Genomic DNA, 24,337 nt, shown 5'->3' with positions numbered 1-24,337 from the left:
CACCACATTCCTGCCACGGAGATTTCTTTCTAAAATTTATAGATTTAAAGTTACAAATCTGAAATTGCAGATGATATTCCCTATTGGTTAATTATACTGAATAACAACCCTGCCCATGACTTTAGGCTTAAAGCAACAATGATTTATTATTTCTCAGGATTCTGGGAGTTACCCAGATGGTTCCTGTGCTGGTTTCACCTGAGCACGCTAATATGAGGATCCTCGGCTAGAGGATTATCTGGGCTGGAAGGTCCAAGATGGTCCCGCATATGTGTCTGACAGTTGGTCCTGGTTTTTGGGTGGGGTGTCTCATTTCTCCTCTACATGGCCTTTCATCCTCCAGTAGACTAGATCAGTTTCCTTACTCCAGAATCTCAAGGCAGTATTCCAAGAGGGAGGTGGTAGAAGAAGCTGCGAGGTCCTGGCTCCAGAATTTGTACAGTTTCACTTCTGCTGTATTCTGTTGTCCAAGCAAGTGATAAGCCAGCGTAGATTTAAGTAGTGGTAAATTAGACTCTACATCTTATGGGAGCAACTGCAAAAAATGTGTGACCATATTTACTTACCACTGGCTCATGATCACCTTCAGGGCAAATTTCCAACAGCTCACCATGGCACAGCAAAGAAAGCCTTTTTCAATCTTGACTGATTTTTTTTTTTTTTTCCACATGTACTATCTTCAGCCACAGAATTGTGTGTTATTCCCTAACCATGCTCTGTGCTATATTTCTATATTCTTCTTGCACATGCTGTCCCTTGAATAATACTGTTTTGTATAGAGGTTCCATAATATATTTGTCATTTTTCAGTTACTTCGATTGGAATTATAGATCTTCATTTTAACTCTATGATAACTATTCTTTTTTTTTTTTTTAAAGATTTTATTTATTTATTTGACAGACAGATCACAAGTAGGCAGAGAGGCAAGCAGAGAGAGAGGGAGAAGCAGGCTCCCCGCCGACCAGAGAGCCCAACGTGGAGCTTGATCCCAGGACCCTGGGATCATGACCTGAGCCAAAGGCAGAGGCTTTAACCCACTGAGCCACCCCAGGTGCCCCTATGATAACTAGTCTTGAGTACAAATCTTTGTGTACCTCTCTTAATTATTTCCTCAGGGGGAAAAAGTCTTAAAAGCAGAATTGCTTATTGAGTCAAAGATGTAGACTTTTTTTTTTTTTTTAAAGATTTTGATATTTAACACCAAACTACTTTTTCAGAAAGGTTCCAGTTTGTACTTTGAGCAGCAGGCCATAAGAGAACCGAACTTACCAGAGAGGAAATAAGAGGTGCCTAATACCTCCATATCAAAAATGCACTTGTATTTCTTTTTTTTTTTTTTTTAAAGATTTTATTTATTTATTTGACAGATGGAGATTACAAGTAGGCAGAGAGGCAGGCAGAGAGAGGGGGAAGCAGACTCCCCACTGAGCAGAAAGCCCCATATGGGGCTCGATCCCAGGACCCTGAGATCATGACCTGAGCCGAAGGCAGATGCTTAACCCACTGAGCCACCCAGGTGCCCCTGCACTTGTATTTCTTAACCATAAACTTATCTCCTCATATTTATTAAAGAAAATCTTAGGACTTGAATCAGCTTGTTGTGTATTTTGTAAGCAATTTTGATGAATTTTGATGAAGATAGAAGAGAACTCTTGAATCATTTCAGAGCCACTTGTTATCCTGCAAAAGTGAGAGAATCCATACCTACTTCCTGTTGACCAGGAATACTTTCTCTGGGGAATAATTGCCATAAAGTATCACTTGGCATCTGGTTGTTATAAGAGTGGAGTAGAAATTCAAAAAGGGATAAACAATGGAAAGGAAGGAGAGAGACTAAGATTTAATAAGTTGGCAGAACATGGTTTGGACAGATGAAAATTTTCCAAGTTTTCTATATATAGACCCATCTGATTGTTAACCACTAAGAATGAGTGAAGTCATGAAGACATGAAGTCAAAAGAGATCTAAGAGCAGGACAGTAAGGTTATTATAGTTTAATATTAGAAAACAAGATCCAGCTAGCTGGGCCTTCTATACCTTTGTAAGAACGCATTCTTTTTCTTGAAAGTTGGAAAATGGAAGTGCTATGGCCATTATCCATAGGTCTGTGATGCTGAGTAATTTATTTAAATCTTTGATGGTTATGAATGATGTTTATGCTTTCAAAAATTATTAAATACTTTTTTATCTGTAAAATGCAATAGGTTCTGCCTCTCATTTAGTTGTGAAAGCATCTATTAGGAATATATTATGTATTTAATGAGACCATTTCTCATTTGTCTTTGAAGCTCTGCAGGGGCAGATTGTTCAGTTCAAACTCTCAGACATCGGAGAAGGTATTAGAGAAGTAACTATTAAAGAATGGTAAGTTGGGGCATCTCGCTGGCTCGGTCAGTAGAGTATGTGATCTTGATCTCAGGTTTGGAAGTTCGAGCCCCATGCTGGGTGTAGAGATTACCTAAAAATAAAATCTTTAAAAAAAAAAAAAAAGTAAGTTATTCTGAAAAAGATTGTAAGTCAATGTAAAAATAAGTTGTTTAAGAATAAATATGAATTCTTTAAGTTGAGAAATTTCTTTCTGTAACAATGCTTTGTTTTAAAAGCATTAAGGTAGTTTATGTTGCTAATAGGTTGTTAACACAATTCATCATACATCATGACATTTTATTTGATGTAATTTCTTAAGGATTATTTTTTATTCTTTTGAAAAAATTATTTCACTGCTCACCCCTCTATGAAGAAGGGAAATTAGCCTGTAAAAAATGTTAACTTGATATGACCATGTGTTTGAATGACATTTGTATATGAACTATTTATTTCCAGACTATTTTAAAATCATGATATAGTCTAAGCTCTCTTTACTGAAAATGACCTCAGTAAGAATGCCTGTACATTTTACTCACTGTTCTCTGACAGTTGGCCTGTATTTTTAGGATAGGTTAAAATATAATACCGAAAGACATTAATAAAAAAATAATTTTGCAAAGGTTCAGAGTTTTTAAAAAAAAAGCCTTGTAACAGGCTCCTACTGCTTTAATCATCCTTCTACCTCTTTTCCATTTCCTTTTTAGAAATAAAAAAGAAACACCTCTGGGTAGTGAACTAATTTTTGAAAGTGTCTAGGAGTAGCAGTGCAGATGAATAAATGGGTGCTCTCTCACCATAGTTTTATACCATTGAAGATCCCTATAAGAATCTGATTCAGCCACCTATATATTCTTTCTCTGTAGTTCTCACTATTATTACTTCGTTAGTTAGAAAACAGTAAGAATGTAATTGTGCCTTACCGTTATATCTCTAGTGGCATTGTGGGATTAAAGAAAGAGCAAGAGCAAATCAGAAGAGCCTGACTCTGAAACTTATAAACCATCTTGCCTGGGATTCACTTGGTCTCTACTGAGCATTGATTCTTAATGTGTAAATTGGGGGAAACAGCACTTACTCTGCCATCTCACAAAGGTTTTTTGTTGTTGTTGTTTTGTTTTTGTTTTTGTCTTTTTAGCAGGCTCCCCATGAGCAGGGGAAGCTAGATGTCAGATCCCGGGACCCGGGGATCATGACCTGAGCCGAAGGCAGTGGCTTAACCAACTGAGCCACCCAGGCGCCCTCACAAAGGTTTTGAAAGGATCAAATAATATAATATATAGAGAATGCCTTTTAAATCTGCCAAGTATTATGTACATTTTTGCTTCTTTCTATCTTTTAGAAAAATAACTTCTTTCTAAGACAAACACTAGTCTTTGTAGATTCTAGAGGTTTTTTTTTAACATTTCTTAATTTCTACCTCTTATTAATTCTCTGGACACATATGTTTTGATATAGGGTTTTAAGGTTCTTGGAAAAGGAGATTATGTCATTCCTAACGAAAATCAATAGTTCATTAGATGAAAAACACATATTTGATTAAGGTTTTACAGAAGTTCTTTAAGAAATATTAAGAGCTTTCTTGGGATGCCTGGGTGGCTCAGTGGGTTAAGCTGCTGCCTTCGGCTCGGGTCATGATCTCAGGGTCCTGGGATCGAGTCCCACATCGGGCTCTCTGCTCAGCGGGGAGCCTGCTTCCCTCTCTCTCTCTCTCTGCCTGCCTCTCCGTCTACTTATGATCTCTCTTTGTCAAATAAATAAATAAAATCTTTAAAAAAAAAGAAATATTAAAAGCTTTCTTAAATTCTGTGTGCTTTTTCTCTAACTTAATATCTATAAATCTCAACTCAAGGGGAAATATATATATTGTAATGCAGTTGGGGGCACCTGGGTGGCTCAATAAGTTGTGTCTGGCTCTTGATCTTGGCTCAGGCCTTGATCTCATGGTTGTGAGGTTGAGCCCCACATTGGGCTTTCTTTTTTAAGTCTACTTAAAAAAAGTATATGTATATATAATTACATACAGACACACACACTCTCTCTATATATACAACATCATGTATTTATGCATACACACTCTCTCTATATAATATGTGATGTTTGTAGTATGTATACTATATGGTATGTATATAGATATACATACAATATATATATATACCTACATACACTGTGTATGTGTGTATATATATATATACACACACACATTATATGTATATATAATGTAGATTGGTAAAATGTTCAAAAGTAGAATAGTGTGCTATACAGCAAGAATAGAAATTTGAATGTGTAAGGAAGCATGATTTAACAGAAGGTGATGTTTTCGTGTAAGTGGCAGTAAAACCTTATTCATTCTTAGAATTTGTAGCAGCAAATAAATGGGTAAAGAAGAAAAATACTTCAATTTCAAAAAGGCTTTGACAGATTTCCAAAACAAAAGTTTGGATTATATATTTGCTTTTGCATTAAAGTCAGTTTTGTCTGATAGTAATACAGCTACTCCAACTTTCTTTTGGTTACTGTTTGCATGATTTTGTGTGTGTGTGTGTGTGTGTGTGTGTGTGTGTGTGTGTGTGTGCGCTGTATGTATTTTGCATGTGTTGTGACCATATAATTGTGATTTTATCTCTGGATTTTCTGTTTTGTTCTATTGATCAACATGTCTATTTTTGTGCCAGTACCATACTGTTTTGATTATTATGGCTTTGTAATATAACTTGAAGTCTGGAATTTTGATCCCTCTGGCTTTGCTTTTCTTTCTCAAGATTGCTTTGGCTATTTGCGGTCTTTTGTGATCCCATACAAATTTTAGGATTGTTTGTTCTACCTCTCTGAAAAATGTTGTTGGTATTTTGATAGGGATTGCATTAAATGTGTAGATTGCTTTGAGTAAAAAAAAGTACTTTTTTTTTTTAAGATTTTTTATTTATTTATTTGACAGAGAGAGATCATAAGTGGACAGAGAGGCAGGCAGAGATGGGGGGAAGAGAGCCCGATGCAGGGCTTGATCCCAAGACCCTGAGATCATGACCTGAGCCGAAGGCAGAGGCTTAACCCACTGAGCGACCCAGGTGCCCAGTAGTATAGACATTTTTAATCATATTTGTTTTTCCAATCCATGAGCTGGAATATCTTTGTATTTCTTTGTATCATCTTCAGTTTCTTTCATCAGTGTTTTATTTTTTTCAGAGTACAGGTCTTTCTCTCCTCTTTGGTTAGGTTTATTCCTAGATGTCTTCTTATTTTTGGTGCAATTGTAAATGGGATTGTTTTCTTAATTTCTCTTTGTGCTGCTTCTGAAGTGATGTTTCAAAATGAAACAGATTTCTGTACATTGATTTTGTATCCTGCAACTTTACTTAATTCATTTAGCAGTTTTAGTAGTTTTTTGGTGGAGTCTTTCGGGTTTTCTATATAATATGTCACCTGCAAAAAGTGGAAGTTTTGCTTCTTCTTTACCAGTTTGGATGCCTTTTATTTTTGTTGTTGTCTGATTGCTGAGGTGAGTAGTTCTAGTACGATGTTGAATAAAAGTGAAGAAAGTGGACATCATGTCTTATTCCCGACCTTAGGGAAAGTCTCAGTTTTTCCTCATTCAGGATGATGTTAGCTGTGGGTTTTTCATATATGGCCTTTATTATGTTGAGTTATGTTCCCTCTAAACCTACTTTGTTGAGGGTTTTAATCATGAATAGATACTGTACATTGTAAGATGCTTTTTGTATGTCAATTGAAATGATCATATGATTCTTATCTTCTTATTGATGTGATGTATCGATAAGACTTTTGTTTGTTGGGAGTTTTTTCACTACTGATTCGATTTCTTTGCTGGTTCTCTGTCTACTCAAAATTTCAATTTCTTTTGATTCAGTTTTGGTAGTTTGTATTTTCTAGTAATATATCCATTACTTCCAGTTGTCCAATTTGTTGGCAGATAGTTTTTATAATAATCTCTTACAATTGTTTGTGTTTTTGTTGTGGTGGTGGTTGATTCTCCTCTTTCATTTGTGATTTTATCTATTTGAGTCCTTTTTCTTTTTTCCTTGATAAGTCTGGCTAGAGGTTTATCAGTTTTATTGATTTTTCCAAAGAACCGGGTGCTGGTTTCATTGATCTGTTCTATTGTTTTTAAAATTTCTTTATCATTTATTTCTGCCCTAATCTTGTTTATTTCCTTCCTGCTGCTTTTAGGTGTTTTTTGTTCTTTTTTCTAGCTCTTTTGAGTGTAAGAGTAGATTGTTTACTTGAGATTTTTCTTGCTTCTTGAGGTAGGCCAAATTGATGTAAACTTCCCTTTTAGAACTTCTTTTGCTGCCTCCCAAACGTTTTGGACCTTATGTTTTCATTTTCACTTGTTTCTATGTACTTTTTAAATTTCCTCTTTTTATTTCCTGTTTGACCCATTCTTGCTTATTAGCATGTTATTTAACCTCACTGTATTTGTGAGCTTTCCAAATTTTTTCTTGTGGTTGATTTCAAGTTTAATAGCGTTGTGATAGGAAAAGATGCATCATATGACTTTAGTCTTCCTGAATTTGTCAAGGATTGTTTTGTTGCTTAGTATGTGATCTATTCTGGAGGATGTTCCATATATGCCTGAAAAGAGTGCATGTTCTCCTGTTTTAGGTTGGAATGTTCTGAATATATCTATTAAATCCATCTGGTCCAGAGTGTCTTTCAAAGTCATTGTTTCCTTGTTGATTTTCTGTTTAAATGATCTGTCCATTGATGTAAGTGGGGTATTAAAGTGCTCTTTTATTATTGTATTATATATTGGGTCCTTTATTTTTGTTATTAACTATTTTATGTATTTGGGTCCCCCCATGTTGGGTGCATAAATATTTACAATTATATCTTCTTGTTGGATTGTCCCCTATCTTATTATATAATGTCCTTATTTGTCTCTTTCTTTTCTTTTCTTTTCTTTTTTTTAAGATTTTATTTATTTATTTGACAGACAGAGATCACAGGCAGGCAGAGAGGCAGGCAGAGAGGGGGGGGGAAGCAGGCTCCCCGCTGAGCAGAGAGCCTGATGCGGGGCTCGTTCCCAGGACCTGAGATCATGACCTGAGCTGAAGGCAGAGGCTTTAACCCACTGAGCCACCCAGGTGCCCCTTTTTTTTTTTTTTTAAAGATTCTATTTATTTGTTTATTTTAGAGAAAGAGAACATGAGCTGAGGGAGGAACAGAGGAAGTGGGAGAAAAAAAATCTAAAGCAGATTCCATGCTGAGCATGCAGTCTGATATAGGGCTAGATCTCATGACCCTGAGATCATGACCCAAGCCAAAATCAAGAGTCAGGAGCTCAACCGACTGAGAGGCCCAGGCGCCCCAGACTCGGCTTTCTTTTGACATCCATTTGTATGATAGATGTTTCTCCATCCCCACTTTCAATCTGCAGGTGTCTTTAGGTCTAAAATGAGTCTCTTGTAAACAGCATATAGATGGGTCTTGTTTTTTGTTTTTTGATTTTTATCCATTCTGTCACCCTGTGTCTTTTGATTGGGATATTTTAATCCATTTACATTCCAAGTAATTATTGATATGTATTTTTCACTATTTTGTTACCTGTTTTGTGGTTGTTTCTGAAGAATTTTTCTGTCTTTCTTTCATGGTTTTCTGGTTTTCTTGAGTGATATATTTAGATTTCTTTCTTTTTATTCTTTACATATTTATTAGTGGGTTTTGGTATGTTGTTACCATTAGGTTTATATATAACATCTTCTGCATATAGCAGTGTAAATTAAGTTGATGGCCATGTAAGTTTGAACACATTCTTCTCTCCTCCTCATGTTTTAGGTATATATTGTCATATTTTACATCCTATTTGTGAATTCCTTGACTTATTTTTTACAGGAATTGTCATTTTTACTGTTCTTGTGTTTCCTACCATCATACTGTCAGTCTCTCCTTTCCACTCAGAGTCTCTTTTAATGTTTCTTGCAAGGCTCGTTTAGTGGCCATGAACTCCTTTAGTACTTGTTTGTCTGAGAAATTCCTTATCTTTCCTTCTATTCTGAATGATAGACTTGATCACTAGAGCATTGGTGGCTGCATTTTTTTTTTCCATTTAGCACTTCAAATATATCATGTCAATCTCTTCTGGTTTAGAAAGTTTCTACTGAAAAATCTCTTGATAGCCTTACGTGGTTTCCTTTGTATGTTACTGTTTTCTTTTGTCTTTCTGCTTTTAAATTTTCTTTAACACCATATTTTGCCAATGTGATTACAATAGGTCTTGGTGTAGATCTGCTTTTGTCAGTTTTGATGGGGGCTCTCTGTGCCTACTAGATCTGGATATCTGTTTCCTTCTCCCAGATTAGAGACGTTTTCAGCTATTATTTCTTCAAATAAAGTTTCTATCCCCCTTTTCTCTCTCTTTTGGGACTCCTATAATATAAATGTTACTACATTTGGTGGAGTCACTGAGTTCCTTAAGTTTATTCTCATTTTGCATAATTCTTTTTTCTCTCTTTTGTTCAACTTGATTACTTTCCATTACTATGTTTTCTAGATCATTAATTTGCATAAAGTGTTTTTTTTTTAAGATTTTATTTATTTTATTTGACAGGCAGCGATCACAAGTAGGCAGAGAGGCAGGCAGAGAGAGAGAGGCGGGGAAGCGGGCTCCCTGTTGAGCAGAGAGCCCAAAGTGGGGCTCAATCCCAGGACCCTGGGATCATGACCTGAGCCAAAGGCAGAGGCTTTAACCCACTGAGCCACCCAGGCGCCCCATAAAGTGTGTTTCTAATCTTGTTTATTTTACTCTTCATCTCTGATTTGATCTTTTTTATCTCCATTAAGGGTCTTACTGATGTCTTCTACTCTCTTCTCAAGTTTAAGGAGTATTTTATGATTATTACTTGAAATACTCCATCAGGAATATTACTTATATCTCTTCCACTTATATCTCCAGCCATGGCCTGTTCTTTCATTTGGATCAAATTTCTCTGTCTTCTCATTTTGTTTAAGTCTCTTTGCCTGTTTCTTTGTGTTTAGAAACATGTTCTTAAAGGTAATAGTCTTATAAAGAAGAGGTCCTCTAGTGTCCTAGTGCCCTGCCATGTAGTGTCCCATGTTCCCCAGAGCCTGGCACTTATGTGAGTGTCTCTAGTGTGTGTTGCATGTACTCTGCTGTTTTATCCTGGCCACTTTATCCTTTAGGCCTGTTGTCTGCAGAGGATGCCTTGGCCTGTTGTGGGCAGTATTTGGTCCCTGGCCTGACTGTGGTGTGTTTTAACTATGTGTGCTCTGGTCTGCTTGTCAAATGAGACCTGTTGCCACCGCTGTCAGAACCAAGGCTCCACAAAACTCCCAGATTGGGAGATACAGCATTGGCAGGATTTTGGACCAGTCTTTCGGGGGAGGGGGCCCACCATGCTGGGACTGAGGCAACTGTGGCCAGGAAGGGTGCTTCCGCTGGAGCATGGGGTGCAGGGGGTGATGGGACTTGGTGTAAACATGCTAAGTAGTATGTGTCAGCACCACACAGCTTCCTGTAGGTAGACCTGTGCTTTTGCTGAGGGGTAGGGGAGGGAAATCATGTCTCCCAGTTCTTTTGTTCCTGAAGGGTTCTGTCTGTGAATGCTGCCTCTCTGGGATGTCCTCTGAGATAAACAAATAACCTTCCCACCTTGTGATCCAGGATGTTTTTGAGGTCACTGTTTCCATGCTGTATGTCTGCAGGCTATTTGCCTAGTCTTCTTTCCAAGAGCACCCTCAATGCCATCAGGCTCTATCTGAGCCAAGTCCACTGACCTTTACAGCTCTAGGCTTTAAGCCCTGCTTTTTGCAAGAACTCCTGAAATTCAGCCCCTCTCACTTTCCAAGCCAATTACTATTGCAATTAGTTTTCCCCGTGCACTCCCCTGTGTGTTAGTTTGTCTCTCACCCTTCTCTGCCACCAGTTACCTACCTCCCAACTGTAGCTGCAAGTCTGTTTCTCTCCTAAACCTTGTCTCTGCACATCCTACATTCATTGATGTGACCTCTTCTCTACCTTTAGTTGTGCAATTTGTTCTGCCAGCCTTAAGACTGATTTCTTAAGGTATGATTTCTTAAGGGTATGTAGGATGATATGGGAGTTGTCTAGTTGTATTTGTGGGATGAGGTGAGCCTTGGGTCCTCCTGCTCTGCCACCATCTTTCCCTCTTGCATGATATATTTTTTTGCATACTTTTACTTTTAACTTATTTGTGTCTCATAGATAGTATATAGTGGAATCATTTTTTGAAATCCATTTTTCCAACTATGCCTTTTATTGGCATGTTTAAGCCATTTATATTTAATATAATAGATAAAGTAAGATTCATATCTGCCATTTTGCTATTTGTTTTCTATATGTTTTTGTGGGTTTTTTTTTCATATATTTCTCCCATTAGTGCCTCTTGTTGTGATAAATAGCTATTTCTACCATACCATTTTAATTTCCTTGTTTCTTTTACTATATATGTATTTTTTAAGTTACTTTCTTAGTGGCCACCCTGTGGTTTAATAAAAAACAATGTAGTTTGGATTAATATCAACTTAGTTTCAATAGTACATTAAAAACGTTGTTCCAGGGGCGCCTGGGTGGCTCAGTGGGTTAAGCCGCTGCCTTCGGCTCAGGTCATGATCTCAGGGTCCTGGGATCGAGCCCCGCATCGGGCTCTCTGCTCAGCAGGAAGCCTGCTTCCCTTCCTCTCTCTCTGCCTACTTGTGATCTCTGTCTGTCAAATAAATAAATAAAATCTTTAAAATTATATATATATATATATGTATATACATATATATATATAGTGTCTTGTATATTTACCTGTGTAGTTAATCTTTTTTAGTATTCTTTATTTCTTCATGTGGATTTGAGTTGCTGTCTATTGCCCTTTTATTTCAGCTTGAAGGGCTCCTTTTAGCATTTCTTGTAAGGCAGGTTGCTAGCAAAAATTCTGTTTCAAGTTATTTGAGAATGTATTTATTTCTTCTTCATTTTTTTTGAAGCACAGTTTTATTAGATATAAGATCCTTGACTGACAATCTTTCTTCTTCTTCTTTTTTTTTAAGATTTTATTTATTTGTCAGAGAGAGAGAGTACACAAGCAGGGGGAACAGCAGGCAGAGAGAGAAGCAGGCTCCCTGCTGAGCAAGGAGCCCAGTGTGGGTCTCGATCCCAGGACCCTAAGATCATGACCTGAGCTAAAGGCAGATGCAACCAGTTGAGCCACTCAGACATCCCCAGTCTTTCTTTTCTTTCAGCACATTGAATGTGTCATTCAATGCCTTTTGGCCTCCATGGTTTCTGACTAGAAACCATCTGTTAGTCTTGAAAGGGTTCCTATAGTTGATGAGTGGTTTTTCTTTTGCTGATTTTAAGATTTTTCTCATTGTCTTTCAGCAGTTTGGTTATTATGTGTCTAGGTGTGGCTCTTTTGAATTTATCCTATTTGGACTTTGTTGAGTTTCTTACAGAGGTACATTAATGTTTTCATCAAGTTTAGGAAGTTTTTAGCCATTATTTCTTCAAAGATTTTATCTCTTTATTGATATTCTTTATTTAGTGAGGCATCATTTTCTCCTATGTCCCTTTAATTGTTTAGATATGGTTTCTTTTAGTACTTTGAATATTTAATTGCTGATTTAACTTTTATTAAAGTTAATAACATTAATTATTATTAATTAACATCTGGACTTCCTCAGGGGTGGTTTCCATTGACTGCTTTTTTTCTCTACATGGGCCATACTTTGTGTTTCTTTACATGTCTTGTAATTTTTTGTTGAAAACTGGATATTTTACATAAAATAATGTGGCAGATATGTGGTAGGATGTATGGACATCTTATTACCCAGGTCTTCCTTTTAAGAACCTCTTGTTTGCCCTTTTATCATTGCCTCAGCTAGCCATAATTTTCAATTGCTGTGGACTGTTTTCAGCAAACACCCTGAGGGAACTGAGTCATGTCAAACAAGAATGAGCTCTGTGAATAGATTTTTCCCAGAGAGCTGTCCAACATGTCAAATAGGGACAGTTCTCTGGGAGTATAGCTTTTTGTGAAACTCCAAACATGGGTATGCCCTTGGTATAACATAAGGCTGCTGATTTTCAAGACTAATGCTGAGCTGGAAAGGAAAAGGAGAATAGGAGTTAAAATAATAAAACTAGGATGTGCCTGGGTGGCTCAGTCACATCTACCTTAAGCTCAGGTCATGATCTCAGGTCAGGGTCCTGGGATCGAGACCCATGTTGGGCTTCCTGTTCACTGGGGAGTTTGCTTCTCTCTTTCCCTCTCCCTTTGCCTTTCCCCTTGCTTGTGCTTGCTCTCTCATGCTATCTCTCAAATAATAAATAAAATCTTTTTTAAAAAAAGATGAAGCCAGATGTTTTTAATGAGATTCAGCCACTTTTCCTGAATAGGTCTTTCTTGATAATTGCCCTATTGCAATTTCTAGAATTCTGAAAAAGTCCATTTTTAATAACTTTTGCCGGTATACTTGTATTTATAGAGGTGCAGAGTTCCAGAGGGACTTAGTCCACCATTCTAGAAGTTTAAGTCCTCTATATGTGCTTTTATTTATTTTTTTTTAAAGATTTTATTTATTTATTTGTCAGAGAGAGAGGGAGAGAGAGAGAGAGAGAGCACAAGCAGATAGAGTGGCAGGCAGAGGCAGAGGGAGAAGCAGGCTCCCTGCTGAGCAAGGAGCCCGATGTGGGACTCGATCCCAGGATGCTGGGATCATGACCTGAGCCTAAGGCAGCGGCTTAACCCACTGAGCCACCCAGGCATCCCTATATGTGCTTTTAAACCTAGTTTCTATGTCATGGGTGATGTTTTATTATGGACTGAGAACTGGCTAAGATAGGAAGACAAGGAATAAGAAGGACTGAACAATTATCTTAATGAAGAATTTGGTGATAGTAAGTCAGAAATGTGCCAGATACATGAAGAATGGTATAAGAATCAAAATCATATGTTGCATTTCAGATTTGGTTCCATTCATCCTATTCTGTTTGTTAAGAGTATCTAGAAGACCCTGGGGCACTGGGATGGCTCAGTCAGTTAAGTGTGTGTCTTCAGTTCAGGTCATGGTCCTGGTGTGACTGAGCCCCACATCAGGCTCCCTGCTCACTGGGGAGCCTGCTTCTCCCTCTCCTTCTGCCTGCCACTCCCCGTGCTTGTGCTCTCTCTCTGTCAAATGAATAAATAAAATCTTTGGGAAAAAAAATAATATCTAGAATAGCCTTACAAAGCATACCTAAGATGATTAAGGAGAAAAAGAGACTCATATAAAAGAACAGATTTAAAAATTCTAGAAGGAAAGACTGAGAGAACTCAATCCAAAATTCATGAAATTACAAAGAATATGCATTAGGGATATCTATTTTTGGACTTAATTATAGAATAATAGACAAACCTTAAAGTTTGATGAAGGCTAATATAATAAAAGGAAATAACATCTTAAAAACACATTTTTAGAATTTCTTCCAAGAAATGGGTGAGGCATCACACCTGAAAGTGTGATTAAATTTTTGGATTATATATCTATCAATGGCTTTTAAATTTTTAGTATTTCTTGAGGATACATCAAAGAGACCCCTTATAGTCTTTTTCTGACATTTTTTGGTGCACTATCTGGGACTAAATGACGTAGTGGATGGATACTGACCTAATTCAGTGTAACATTTACATTGTTAGAATGATTAGTATTATATACTTATAATTATTGATGTAAAAGTATTTTGTGTCTTTTTCTTTTAGGTATGTAAAAGAAGGAGATACAGTGTCTCAATTTGATAGCATCTGTGAAGTTCAAAGCGATAAAGCTTCTGTTACTATCACTAGTCGTTATGATGGAGTCATTAAAAAACTGTATTATAATCTAGACGATATTGCCTATGTGGGAAAGCCATTAGTAGACATAGAAACGGAAGCTTTAAAAGGTACTGTAAACATGTTCATCTATTTTGCCAAATTGATTACTGCTGTCCTTTTGTTATGGGTACTAATTAAAAGAGATATTTACTTTTAATAACTTACAGAATTTAATTTGGTGGTTTAAGAGCTGAAATTAGGAAAACAGAAAAGGTCCTCTGTGATGAATGATTATCTTCTGACCAGTTACCATGTTAGAAACATACACATTAACACTTAATTTATCTGGAGGCCTGCCTTCTGTAATCCTTAGTGTTCAAAAGAATCAACAGTCTTTCTTAGGAATTAAAGATTCAGGCCTTGAATCCTGGTCACTAATGACAAAAACTGGAATATGTGAAAGATTAAATGTAACAGTGAGATCATTTAGTTTGCCACTGATTCAAAAACAAAAGCACTTACTTGGGTTGCCTGACTAAGCCAATTATTGGAGCATGCAACTCTTGATCTTGATCTTGGGATTGTGAGTTTGACCCCATGTTGGGGGTAGAAATTACTTTAAAAATTTTTTTAATTAAATATTAAAAAAAAAAAGCCCATACTCTCATTGGCAATTATGGTTATGAAAGCCAAACTTCTTGAAGAGAACTGGAAGAGAAAAGAAGGAAAATCATAATGAAAAGTGAAGAGACTAGCATTCAGAAGAAGCAGTGACCATGGGACTTAGAAGCAGTAGATGTCCTGACAAAAGTGAATCTGTTGTGACAGTGTTGCAGAGGAAAACTCAAACAGTGGGCTCTCCCAGTGGTGGGAGACAGCTGTCTACCTCAGAAATTCCTTATGGCATTGTTGTGATACAGTAAAGTTATGTCACCTAGAAAACAACTTGGCCATCAGGGATTGGCTGGGGGGGCAGGGGGAGGCGTGTGTGTGGCGTTAAGTTTTGTGATGCAACCCTAAGTCAGCAATCTATCTGGGAAGGGCTGAAATAGACATCCAGAAGTCTGAATTACGGGGGCTGCTTGACTCATAGACTGTATCATTAATAACAACAACAACTAATATCACAGTCATACTTCACAGTTTATAAAAAGTTTCACTATTTACTTTATCCTTACTTGTGAAGTATTTCGGTTTAACAGTTGAAGAAACGAAATGCAACCTATAAACTTTGAGCGATTTGCCCAATGGTCAGTGACAGAGCCAGATTTAGAACTTGATGGCCTGTCTTTGTCCAGAATATTTTACACTATGACATGCTGCCTCCAAAAGTTGGAAGATGGCCCATTAAAGCCTTCTTATATATAAAATGCAGAAAACCAAAAATAAGAAAATGAAAACCTTCCTGCTACTCAGAAATCACCACTCTTAACACAGTAGTGTATATCATTCCAGATGTTTTTCTAAGCACACACACATGCTTTGAAGTAGTTTTTTACCAAAGTAATGTATTATGCTTACTGTATTCTAATCTGTTTGCTTAACGAGGTCTGTGTTTTCATGACAATACATTTTCATTTCATCTGATAATCAGACTATTTAAATTTCCCCAGTTGCCCCCAAAATGTCCTTGAAATTTCAACTGGTTTGTTCAAACTGAGGTCCAATAGGGGACTAGACATGGCCCATGGTCTCTTTTCATGTGACTCATACTCTTTCCCATTTTGTTTTGTGACACTGACTTGTGGACAGGACTATGCCATTTGTTTTGCAAAATGTCACGTCTTTGGGATTTGTCTTTTCTCCCTTCACTACATATGGCACTATATATGGCACTATATAGATACTTCATAATCATTTGAGTGTCCTTGCCTAAATCAACAATTGCTTTAGGGGTTGTGGAATGATGATTTTTTGATTCTGTCATTCTTTTTACATTATTAGCTGGCATTATTCTGTGAAGTGGAGCTTCACCCTCAATCATTTGGGTCTGTTAGTTACTCTGAAATATAGTTTCTATGGGAAAGACAGAATAAATGCTTAATTCTTTTCCCTTACCAAGGGGTTGCTTTTAATAGTGATTAAATTTCTATTTTTCTCTTTGTGTGTATTCAGTTGATTTGCTGTGTTTAATCTATTAAAATCGTTCTTTTTCATGCTGAAATTGTAATAGAAGAGACTCTTTCAGGGTGGCTCCTGTGTGTTCTCTTTTTTTTTTTTTTAAGATTTTATTTATTTTATATATTTTATTTATTTATTTATTTATTTATTTATTTATTTTATTTATTTGACAGAGACACAATAAGAGAGGGAACACAAGCAAGGTTAGTGGGAGAGGGAGAAGCAGGCTTCCTGCCAAGCAGGGAGCCTGATGCGGGGCTCAATCCCAGGATCCTGGGATCATGACCTGAGCTGAAGGCAGCTGCTCAACCGACTGAGCCACCCAGGTGCCCCTCCTGTGTGTTCTTTTAACATGACCTCGTTAATTTTCAAAAGCTTTCTTGCCTTTGGCACTAGAAGATGATTGGGGCTCACTGTGTACATTTCCTACCTGAGATCTGGAATTTTCCATTTCTAAAGGGCTCTTGTTCCTTTTAATGCGAAGTGGACCAGAGATCATAATCTATGTAGTAGAGGTGATTCCTATATTGAAAGCCACGATTTAGGAGTATTAAAAAAAAAGAAGAATTTACCTTTTAAAATTACCTGCAACACAAAATTATTTTGATGGATCAGTGACTTTTTTTTTATTGTTATTATTCGGTTAGGACGTAAAAATGCAGGAGGGTTATACTCTTCCCACAAACTGAGAGTCCTGAATCCTAACCACTAGACCACCAGGGAGCATCAGTTTGGGCACAAACTGAACAAGTAAAGATGCTGAACACTATTGCGGATGTCATTAAATTAGAACACCCAGTCTATATCTGGTCTATAGCAGACTGGTGTTATAGACCAGATTAGATACTAATCTAGGCCATCCAAAAAAAAATGAATTATTTATATGAACAAATAAACAGTTGAGATTTATGGGTTTTTTATTATTTGGCTTTAGAGTTTGTTTTGACATTTCTGATGGGATTCAACTTTATAAGTCTTGTTATATCGCAAAATACAAAGTCATAGAACTGTTTCAGAGTAGGGGTGTTTTTTCTAGAGAATTGTTTCATAAAAATTCATCTCCTGTATAGCATGAATGAATCTCAAAAAATTATGCTGAGTGCAAGAAACCAGACAAAAAAGAGAACATGGTGTATGATCTATGTACATAAAATTTTAGAAAATGCAAACTAATCTATAAAGACCGAAAACTGATTAGTGGTTGCCTGGATAAGGAATCTCTTGGGAGTGGGGCGGGTGTGTTCCTTATCTTGATTGTGGTAATGGAATATGGGTATATATATATTTCAGGTTTATCAAGTTTTATGTATGTGCAGTTTATTTTATATCTGTAAAAAATGAGATTGTGTAGGTTATGTTCAGAATAAAAATTATCCGTTCATTCTCCTCAGAGAGAACTGATCATTTGCTCACTGTTCTGTTTTGTTTGCTAGTAGAGTGTAATCTAAACAATTATCTTGCATTGTGGTTTTATTTTGCATATGTGTCTTTTTGCTCTTATATTTATGTTGCGTTTTTTTACTATAAGAATAAACTACAAATCATAACCTATATATAAGCAAACCTATAGAACAGAAGATTCAATTTAATGAGATTTATATATGCTTCTCTTTAATTTTGGAAATGGGAAAGATTTCTAAATATTTTATGTACCTTTTCTCAAGCAAGAATTTGTAGTAATATTCAACTTGTTTATATTGTTTTTGCTTTAGTGCTAGTAAAACCAATTATACTATAAATAGAAAATGACCAAACAAAAAGTCTTTTATAAGTATAAGATACATTATTTCCATTTTACAGGTGGAAAATAATTATAGCATAGAACTACCAAAGGTATAAGAGATCAAAATTAGACATCTTAATAGTAGTATTCACAATTAATCCTCTCTTCCAATGCTTGTTTAAATACTTTGTGGTACTGTCTTTTGGAACATGGTGGTGGTGTCTACTTTTCAAGGCTGGAGTATCAGGATAATTCTGAGAAGAGAAACTGTATTTGTGATGTCCAGGTCCTGTCTATGAGTGCTTTGACTGTAGATAGACCTTTGCTTGAAAAGAGCTTACTGGACTGACTTATGCCTCTTTGTATGTGTGACATTTAGAAGGCATAAACTGTTGTACTTGCTTCAGCAGCACATATACTACAAGGCATATACTATTAAAAAATATATATTACAAGTTGAAATCCAATTATTTAATTTTATCAAGATTATGTCAAATTATATCACATTATATTCCATGTCTCAGTGTGTTGTCTGTTGTAAACTCGGTTTTAAGTATAATGCCATGAATTCTTTTGACAGCTAATCTGGCTTTCTCTAGTCTCTATTTAACAAAGTAAGATGGCTTCTCACATTTTTAAATAACTGAAGTTTTTTATAACAACTTATCAAAATATTTTTTAGGGGAATCATTAATTTTCTTTTTTTTTTAATTTTACATATTTTACTCCTTATAGAGAGGGTATTGAGTATAGCCTAGAATCTTTAGGATTATGTAAAAGCACATTAATGAACATTTATTATTCTGGAAACAGCACAATTTTGCATCTGGCTTTTGGTTTTTCGGCTTACTTCTTAGCATTATTACCATGCCCACCCATGATTCTCCTTCCTAAATTTCTGGGAACACCAGTAACTAAGTTTGTTAAGAAGTAGGTACAAAGAGGGGCGCCTGGGTGGCTCGGTGGGTTAAAGCCTCTGCCTTCGGCTCCGGTCATGATCCCAGGGTCCTGGGATCGAGCTCCGCATCGGGCTCTCTGCTCAGCAGGGAGCCTGCTTCCCCCTCTCTCTCTGCCTGCCTCTCTGCCTACTTGTGATCTCTGTCAAATAAATAAATAAAATCTTTAAAAAAAAAAAAAAGTAGGTACAAAGAAGAGCAAGTGTGATCAGTTAAGAGTCTAAATTTCTCTTTTCTGGAGCGAGGGCATGGTTTTAATGCTGAGGCTGTGTGGCAGCTGTTCTAGGTATTCTGATCCTAAAGCTCTGCGGAATTAAGTTGCCAGAACGTCTGGCCACCACCACTACACTTAATTAATCCTAACAGAGGAGTCTTGCCATCATGGGAAAGTATTAAGGAAAGAGAAGGAGGAACATAAGCTATAGCAGAATTCTGTCCTTTAACATCACTGCCTCTCATTGACTGAATACTTTCTCTGTTCTAATGCTGTATATACATTATTTCATATAATCATGTAGATTGAGTTATCTAGATTATTACTTGCATTTGACAAGTGCATCATTGAGACCCCCAGAAGTTTAATATCTTGCCTATGGTCACATAGTTAGTAACTGGGGGAACTACAGTTTGACCCCAGTTCTGTTTAATTCTAAAGCCCGTAATCCTAGCCACTTTGTTACACTGAAAATTCTATCCAGAGACTATGAGTATCAGCTCCATTCTGCGGCTAGAACACTGGGACTGAACTTCTAGCACTGTTTGTATGCATACTTAGGAAAATCTGCTGTAACAACATAAATTAGGTGTCCCACAGAGTTTATAATCTACTTTTTTTAAGATTTATTTAGATAGATAAACAGAGCACGAGTGGGAAGGGCAGAGGGAGAGGGAGAGAATCTGAAGCAGACTCTGTGCTGCGCCTGACATAGGGCTCGATCTCAGAATCCTGAGATCATGACCTGAGCCAAAATCAAGAGGCAGATGTCTAACCAACTGCACCACTCAGGCACCACCCTACAAAGAGTTTATAATACTAAAATGTTTATCAGGATTAATAAAGTATTCTGAATTGAAGAGAAGTTCTTTGAGGGGTGCCTGGGTGGCTTGGTTGGTTAGTGTCTGACTCTTGATTTTGACCACATAGGGCTCTGTGCTCAGCTCAGAGTCTGCTTGTCCCTCTCCCTCTGCTCCCCTCCTCCCGCCACCTCCCCACCCCTCTCATACTCTCTCTGTCCCTCTCTCTCAAATAAATAAATAAATAAAATCTTTTTAAAAAAACCTCTTTAACATAAAACCATTTTAAGAACATAGCATGTCATTTAGTGAAATTATACTCAATGACATAAATTACAGAGTGTAATCCCTGGGCATCGTAAGTGAGCAGTGAACGATAGCTGTAACTTAGTTTTGTTCAGCCAGTTGTAGATTAAACTGATTGAATTAGCTGTTTCAATAATTTGATGTGAAAGAGAAAATACAGTGGGATTTCATTGATTTGGGTATCATCAATTCTCAATTTATGATCATTTATATAGGAACTAAAGTTTACATTTGTTCTACAAGGAAAAGTCGTCCTAAGAAGTTTTGCAGAGAGAAAACTTTTTGTGAAGGCAAATTGTTTCAAACACCCTTGAATGCTCTAGTATTTAAACATTTTCTCTACAAGAATTTCCCCAATTAAGTGAATTAATTGACTACTTAATGTCATTTTTAGAAATAGCTCTTAAAATACCTAAGAATATTGTAATTTCAGTTTTAATGTTTTTACCAATTCAAATTACTTTTTTATTTAGTTTATCTGAAATAATAGTTCTGTTATAAATTTGCATCACTTGAGGAATTCTGGCAACGTTAAATTGGCAGTTTTCATGACTTATTAAAATAAATGACTTATTTATAAAATAAAATATATAAAATTTATATAATAAATGACATAAAATAAATGACTTAATAAAAATGTTTATTTACCAGAGTTCTTTTGTTCTTTTTAAAAATTTAAGGATTTTAAAACTATATATTCTAAATCCACTACTGAAAGAATAAAATCCCACATATTCTAGTGCTAGAACCATGAAAATCATGTCACTTGGGGGAGTGTTAATGAAATTTTTGTTTAGCCTTAACTCCATCGCCCCTAGAGTCTTTCTATATTGGTAAAATTGAGAACTCTGCCCTTCATTTCTGTAACAGTGTTGTGATCATAAAAGGAGAAAATATGTATAAAAACACTTAGAAAATGATTTAAGGTACTGTGTAGTAAGGTGGTATTTTAGTGCTGAAGAGAGCTTTCTTCTAACAACTACCTGACTACTACAAATAATATATAATATGAATGACTTCTCACCATTGAACTTGTCTCATATTTATACCCAAATTTTCTGAAAGGCAGTACTACTTGGTCATATATCGGAATGTTTTCCAGAAAAGCTGAGTAGCAATACTTTCAGTGATCTTTTGGAAATATATAACTTTTGTATCTGAGCATTATTACAATTCTCATATTACTGCAAATACACATTAATTCAGGTTATATTTAGAATTCCTACAATGGGATCACCTTGGTTTCCCTTTGCATCCTAGTTCCTAATGCTCATCTTTCTTACTAATTTCTCCAATAACTTCAATAGACGATACTACAGGGTTTCTCAAATTGCAGCAAAACTATACCTTGAACCATAGGAGCTGTATTCTAGCTTCTTTGAGAAAATTTACCAGGATCGTGAACGAATGGAAACAACACAGGGTGAAGCAGCCTCGGAATGATTTCCAGTTCTTAATAGTGTCTCAGCTGTGTGAACTTAAGCCAATCCTTTCATCTTTCAAGTGTCAGATTTTTTTAATCCATAGGCTGGGATAATAACACCTATCTTACACAGTTGGAGTGAAGATTAAAATATGATACTGCATATGTAGTGTAGTATTTGACATATAATAGGTAATTGTGGGGGAGGAAAAATAATTCTCCCACTAACCTTCTGAGTTCTTAGCTGAGACTTCCTGTAATAAAAGACAGATTTGGGGTGCCTGGGTGGCTCAGTGGGTTAAGGCTGCTGCCTTCGGCTCAGGTCATGATCCCAGAGTCCTGGGATCAAGCCCGGCATTGAGCTCTCTGCTCGGCAGGGGGCCTGCTTCCCTTCCTCTCTCTCTGCCTGCCTCTCTGCCTACTTGTGATCTCTGTCAAATAAATAAAATAAAATCTTTAAAAAAATAAAATAAAATAAAGCTAAATCTACACCTATCACATGATGATTTATTAAAAAAAAAAGATTCACTAGAGAAAAACAGACGTTTATTAACATGTATACCTCATTTATACACGGAGACACCCAGGGAAAGATGAGTAACCCAAAGAAGTGGCTTTAGAGTTCAGGCTTAAATAGCATTTTAATAGGGAAAGAGGAAGTGGGATGTTGGCTTCTGAGGGGAGAGTAAATAGTTTTTCAGGAAGATGAATGGGCCCTTAGAGAACAGATGGGAGGTATGACAGTTTGGGTCAAAGTTTGAGTGTAGCGCTGACTTCTAGTCTCTCCTGTGATGGGAATCAATATTCCCCGGTGGATGAAACTCCTGGGGAAGGGGCTTATGACTATTGAGTTCCTTCTGGAAGATCTGTCTTTAGGCACATGAGAGTGTAGGGAATGCCTTTCCCTGCATTTGCTGTTCTTCAAATGCCTACAGCTCAAAATAATCAGTACATGAAAGTGGTATGCTCGGGATGGCATATTCTGTGAACCTACATGCTCAGTACAAGTTTTGTTTTGTTTTCCCTTCTGCGCCATTAGGGGATCTTTGAGAGCTCCACTGGGGCCATTCATAGACCAGTGAGGAGAAATGAAGAGATTGTCTTTCCGTAGGTAGAGCAGTGGAGAATCGTTCCTTGCTTTGAATGGAATGTCAGAGCAAATTGACTTGCCTGCTTTCAGAGACTTAGTGTCTAATTCACTCATTCCCACAGAGATTTCTGCTGTACAGCCTGGATTTCCAAGCATCAGACTTTGACAGTTCAGTGCTCTCTGAGACTTTTAAATTTTTCATTGCAAAAATACATGCTAAGAGCCTGAGGTAGTTTTTCATCCATCGGCACTCTAGATTTAGAGACTTAGACCAGCCACATTAGCATTAGCCATGAAAATAAAATCTTCCTCAGCATTCCTTAAGCCATATTCAAAGCAGAGAAAAATGTTACATGCTTTATTATTTTAGGAAGGCGTTTTAAGATTGTCACAGATTTTATGGATTCTTTCATGTCATTTGCCTCACATTTGATTCTTATTGTATACTATTTAAATATAAATGAGAACTTTATCAGGGAAGTATTTAAAATACAAAACATTTAAACATTTATTGAAGAAGCTTTCACTTTTTAACTTGTAGCTGCTGCATGATTCTAAGAGAAATGAAGTAAACACCAGGTAATAATAAACATTCTGCAGCTCTAGGTACCAGTACCCGCCTCCCTCAACCCCTTTTGTTTCCCTCTGTAAAGTTGTGTCTTCCCACTTTGAAGTAGCCTGACTAGTATGCTTTTGATTAGATGTATTAAGTTCAATTTATTTGTGTATTATAAGCCAAGAAGCTCGTTTTTATTTTTTTGTATTTTTCAACTGAAGAGTAAAATTTTACCTTGTTGACCAGATTCAGAAGAAGATGTGGTTGAAACTCCTGCTGTGTCCCATGATGAACACACACACCAAGAGATAAAGGGCCAGAAAACACTGGCAACTCCTGCAGTTCGCCGCCTAGCAATGGAAAACAATGTAAGTTGTCTTAATATTTAAGTGTGAGGTTGCATAGGAAATATACATTTGTCTTAGTGTAAAGTTAGCCAACTATTCTGTGAAGAGATGGCTAAAGTTGAGATTCAAGGAAAATGATAGTGTGTGTTACTGAAAAGTGACTGTTGCAGAAAAGCACCAGTGAGAAATGAGAAACCATAAACTTGTTTCTTGTATTAGCTGAGCAGTGTAGTTTTATTATTTTTCCTTAGAGCCTAATAAACGTTAGGGCTACCATCTATGGAACACTTGTAGATACTAGTGTTTGGATGAGGTCCCCTGGATGCCAGCTTGAGACAGGGATTTGGATGCATGTGAAGGATCAATTGAGGGAGGGAACAACTTTTCTAGGAATGAGGGAAGCAGATAGAGGAGGGAAGAGAAGGAAAATGGGCCAGGCAAGGAAGTGGCCTCAAGGATCTCATCCAGTACAATTTCAATGGTTTCACCAAAACCATTGAAATTGTACTGACTTGAGACGAGGAGACCAGCCTTTTGAATTTCCTCCTGTCCATCATTTGTGCTTATCCAGGGCTTGGTGGCTCCCAGGTCCTGGAATCAGTATGTATACGTTATCTCATTTAATTTTTACAGTAATGCTGTAAGTTATGGGGGCTA

At 36.7% G+C, this 24,337-nt stretch overlaps 1 protein-coding gene across 1 annotated transcript in view; it reads left to right on the top strand.

Annotated features, from left to right (window-relative positions):
* LOC111143074 (dihydrolipoamide branched chain transacylase E2) overlaps positions 1 to 24,337 on the top strand; it is a 54,997-nt gene that overhangs the window by 7,780 nt on the left and 22,880 nt on the right. Inside the window, exons 3-5 of the mRNA XM_022496530.1 lie at positions 2,289 to 2,364; positions 14,091 to 14,272; positions 23,580 to 23,701. Of these exons, the coding sequence (XP_022352238.1) occupies positions 2,289 to 2,364; positions 14,091 to 14,272; positions 23,580 to 23,701 (380 nt within the window). The remainder of the gene's footprint in view (positions 1 to 2,288; positions 2,365 to 14,090; positions 14,273 to 23,579; positions 23,702 to 24,337) is intronic.

Source organism: Enhydra lutris, unplaced genomic scaffold (assembly GCF_002288905.1).
Source record: "Enhydra lutris kenyoni isolate GAN:26980312 unplaced genomic scaffold, ASM228890v2 scaffoldscaffold9, whole genome shotgun sequence".
Taxonomy (NCBI): Eukaryota; Metazoa; Chordata; class Mammalia; order Carnivora; family Mustelidae; genus Enhydra; species Enhydra lutris.
This window is presented reverse-complemented; position numbering and strand designations above follow the sequence as displayed.